General features: G+C 36.7%; 1 protein-coding gene across 1 annotated transcript in view; it reads left to right on the plus strand.

The window, feature by feature from the left end:
• cacna2d4a (calcium channel, voltage-dependent, alpha 2/delta subunit 4a) overlaps positions 1–4,113 on the plus strand; it is a 55,752-nt gene that overhangs the window by 19,461 nt on the left and 32,178 nt on the right. Inside the window, exons 23-26 of the mRNA XM_056455608.1 lie at positions 514–607; positions 702–794; positions 1,338–1,468; positions 1,568–1,639. Coding sequence (XP_056311583.1) covers positions 514–607; positions 702–794; positions 1,338–1,468; positions 1,568–1,639 — 390 coding nt within the window. The remainder of the gene's footprint in view (positions 1–513; positions 608–701; positions 795–1,337; positions 1,469–1,567; positions 1,640–4,113) is intronic.

Here is a 4,113-nt window from a genome sequence, read left to right on the forward strand (position 1 = left end):
TTCAATGATTTATGCTAAGCCAAGCTACAAGTGCTACCACTAGACCCAGAGATCGCCTGAATCGATTAAAAAATTTAAAACTCAACTGTTTACTCTAGGGGAGTTTAGACTTAAATTAATCTTAAATGCAGTGTTCCTTTTGATATCTTGTCAATTGATTATCTTAGTGAATATGCCTGTCAAGATTTTGCTGGTATATAAAATAGTGTTAGACTATGTTACTAATTACTATGTTAATAGTGGGTGTCTTCTGTAAATAATTATACAAATGTGTAATAGTCTTTTGCTCAGAAATAAAGTTAATATACTGTAATATACGAAGGAAAAACATAAAACTAAATCCTGTTTTGTGCCATAATTTTTATAATCCTTGAAAACAACTTGACTGATGTGCAAATTATCATAATTTTCAAACCTTCACCCTTCCTACAGCATAACCATTTTCATATGTTATTAACTGCAATTTAAACGCTGAATGCTGACTGATGATACCCTGCTCTGTCTATTCTTAAGGTGATGAAAGGCTTCTACAGCAGACTCTGTTTGACGCAGTGGTCACAGCTCCTATGGAAGCCTATTGGACTGCACTGCTGCTCAACGCCTCCGGGTACCATTTCCCACCCACACACACAGCGTCACAGACAAGTTTCATTAGTGAAATACGTGCTCGGCCGTGACCTTTCTCATTCTTTTGCATGCAGTATTGATGGGGGAGTGGAGACAGCGTTCCTGGGCACGCGCTCTGGCCTCATGAGGATGATCAGATATGCTGGCGTAGAGAAGCGTGTGGCGAAGTGAGTACCTTTAAATCAAGAGCTCCCGCTGTCTGCCTCACGACTCAACTGCATAGACTGCGTCTGCTCTGTCACAGGTTTCCTTGAGGCCACTCACTCCCACATATAACTTTCATCAGTACGCACTCTAAAATACACTCAACACTGTAAGGTAAAAAGGAACAAGCAGTAATGCATAAAAAGCAGAATATGGTATTTAGAGAATATATGTTTTAGTTATAGGATAACCATATTAATGTACATCAAAGTAAGTAAGGCATTGACCACGCAGCACATATAAATGGGTCAAAGACAAAAAGGGTATTTCTAAGCAAAAATGGATGACTTTAAAACATTTAAACATGATTTATTGTACATACGGCATTCACTATTCACTTCACTAAAGGATTTAAGTGAAGCAATTGTTTATATATCAAAAATCTTGTTAGATCACTAATTAGATCAAGAATCGTTTGATGACATATTAAAAGACACCAAAATAGGACATCTCATTTTTGACCTATATATAAATGTTCATGTGTTTTTTTGATGGATTCTTTGCAGAAAGTTCTTAACTTCATCAGATAAGGAGAATATTTTTACTCTAGACCATTTCCCTGTTTGGTATCGGCGTGCGGCAGAAAATCCAGCTGGCCGCTTTTTGTACTACGTTCCTACAGAGGACAACTCACAAGGTAGCCTGCACCCTGCAGTCCACATCAAAACAACTGAGACTTTACAGCCTTTTGAGAGTACAGTGCTCAGTATTTTTTTTTTCGTTTCTTTCCCTGCAGTGAACGGCAGGTTTGTGATTGCTGTCACGTCTGTTACAGTCTCTGTGAGCAAAAAGACAGCAGTTGCTGGAGGTATGATTTTCCCTGGTTATTCTTTATTCTGATGAAAAGCCTCTAGTTGAATTGATAATATCCATTTTGTCCAGTGTACACACATGTGCCCGTGTATGGATGTGCAACCATGTATGGTGTTTACCTCCGCATGAACATCTCTTTCTTCAGTGTGACCTTTGCTTGTGCTACTTTCCCTGTACTCCTAAAGACACACATAACTGATGACGTATTAATGCATTTCTGTAAAGGAAAAGATACAAAAAGCAGTGAAAGATCATGAAGTACAGTATGTACTTGTATCATTTTCATTCTTTTAAGTAGCAGCCCCTCTTAAACCCCTTTTAATGTTTTTAAGACCAAAATAGTCACAAGCAAAGCATCTAATTTAATATGAATTTGTTTGTGATTTATATGACCTCCATTTCTTTTCTGTAAGAATACATGGTTATGGTTTCAGTGGCAGTCGATGAAAAAAAAACTTATGTAATGGTCTAGTTAAAGGTGCAGTAGGTGATTGTCTTTTTTGTTGTGCTGGTTGAAAGTCTCTTTACATTCCAATAGTACTGATTAATGTTAGTGATCTAAATGTGTTTATATGTATTTTTATATTCAGGGTAAAGCATAAGACAAAAAAAGTTTATCAAAATAAAAATTGTCCGGCCGACAATTCCCGTAATTCTGATAAGTAGCTCAAACTGTCTGTCAACAAATGTAGATTTGTACATCTGTGCACCCCTGTTCGCGCAGACAGATCTGCCGTTTATGCGTGCATGCACATTCACGTCCACGCGAGAGAGTGACAGTGGTAAAAACAAATGTTGAATCTACACTTTTTAAAATCCTGAATCAATATTGGAGTTACTTTTGCACACTGGAGGAAGTATGACTCCATGGCTGAAGTTAATCTTTTAGACAGGTAATGTTATGTTTTTAAACTATTTTAGTCACACAGACCTGGTGGAGATTTTATTGTGTTATGAATGGGTTAAATGCACGGAAGTGTTGTTCAGTGTTGTTCAGAAATCTTCTGGCGAAAGATTGATGTGACTATTTTAAATTTTATAAGGGCCTTTTACAGCATCGATAATGTAGATTTTTATTTAGTTTAACAACAAAACATCAGTGCATAGCGCCTGCTTTAATGGCTGAAGTTGGTTTTATATTCACATTGGTTCATTTTTGAACAATGACAACCTGTGATGCGCTCCCTACAGTATATTGTTTACCATGCTACTTTCAAAATTCGGTCTGAAATAGCATGCAAGTATGGCTTAGTAATAAGTGTAATTCCTGCCGGCCAAGCACTAAGCAGAGTTGCTTTAGGACAAAGCGTGTGAGAGAGTGAGACCAGTGATCCTTGCATGTATGAAATATTGCACATTATGACAAGTTTTGCTTGCTAAATAACTGAAAACATGCTAGATATTATACAGTTTTTCGTTGGGAATTGTAATATTATAAAGTACTATAAAGTTTTCTAACTGGTAAATGACATGTTCTAGTGGGTCTCTGTCATCTTTAATGTGCGCGTTCATGATTTCAGGAGGCATGGCTTTGGACGGCATGGAAGGGACTGTGTTTCTAAGATATGCTAATGGATAGCATTTTGGCAGATCACCTACTGCACCTTTAAAATATCTGCCATCAGAAGCTAACTGAACTATATGCTAACCAGACAACAAATCTGATGCATCCCAAATCACATATTAAAGCACTATTCTATGCCCTTTTGTAGTATACATATTGTACATTGTTTCTTCACATTAAAAATTCTAAAAATCATTTTAAATACAGTACCTAGATGATGTGCTTATTGGGTACATAAACAGAATTGTGGAATGTTAAACATTTCATGCATTCAGCAGGCACAACTTTGCTTATGTAGCGGAAGTGGAGTAGCTACCGTCCACTAAAGTTGCATTACATTATTTATATTGGATTGTGCAAACAAAATAATCTGATATTATTATGCTGCCTCCGGATGGTGAATGCAGTTGTAGTCATGACAGCTACTATTTGTTAGTTTGGTCATTTATTTCACTAATAGGGCATCTTTAAAAGTCAACTTGTAAAATTGGAAATTTAAGTTTAGTAAATTGTGATTCATTTAACATAACACTAAACTCATACACTACACGGTTTAGTGTATAAGTCCATAGTGTGTCATTTGGGATGCAGTTTATTCTCGCAAAACCAGACCTTCTAACTGATGGCAGAAAATCTGGACTTCACAGCAGACTTTATTGGCTATATACATATTGACTAATATGTAAAGCAAGGAATATCCATGCCATGAGTGCTAAGGTTCTCCTCATGAAGCTTTTGTTTCCAGATGGACTGTTAAAGAATGCGACACACACATCTCAGTGATATCCTGTAGAATTAATCCAATAGTCAATGCTTATCTATTTGTTTCCATTTCATATTTGCAGACTTTACTAACTGAGTTTGAGCAAACAGTGTGAGTGCTCGCTGAATTTCAAACTTAGGCG

This window comes from Danio aesculapii, chromosome 4 (assembly GCF_903798145.1).
Source record: "Danio aesculapii chromosome 4, fDanAes4.1, whole genome shotgun sequence".
Taxonomy (NCBI): Eukaryota; Metazoa; Chordata; class Actinopteri; order Cypriniformes; family Danionidae; genus Danio; species Danio aesculapii.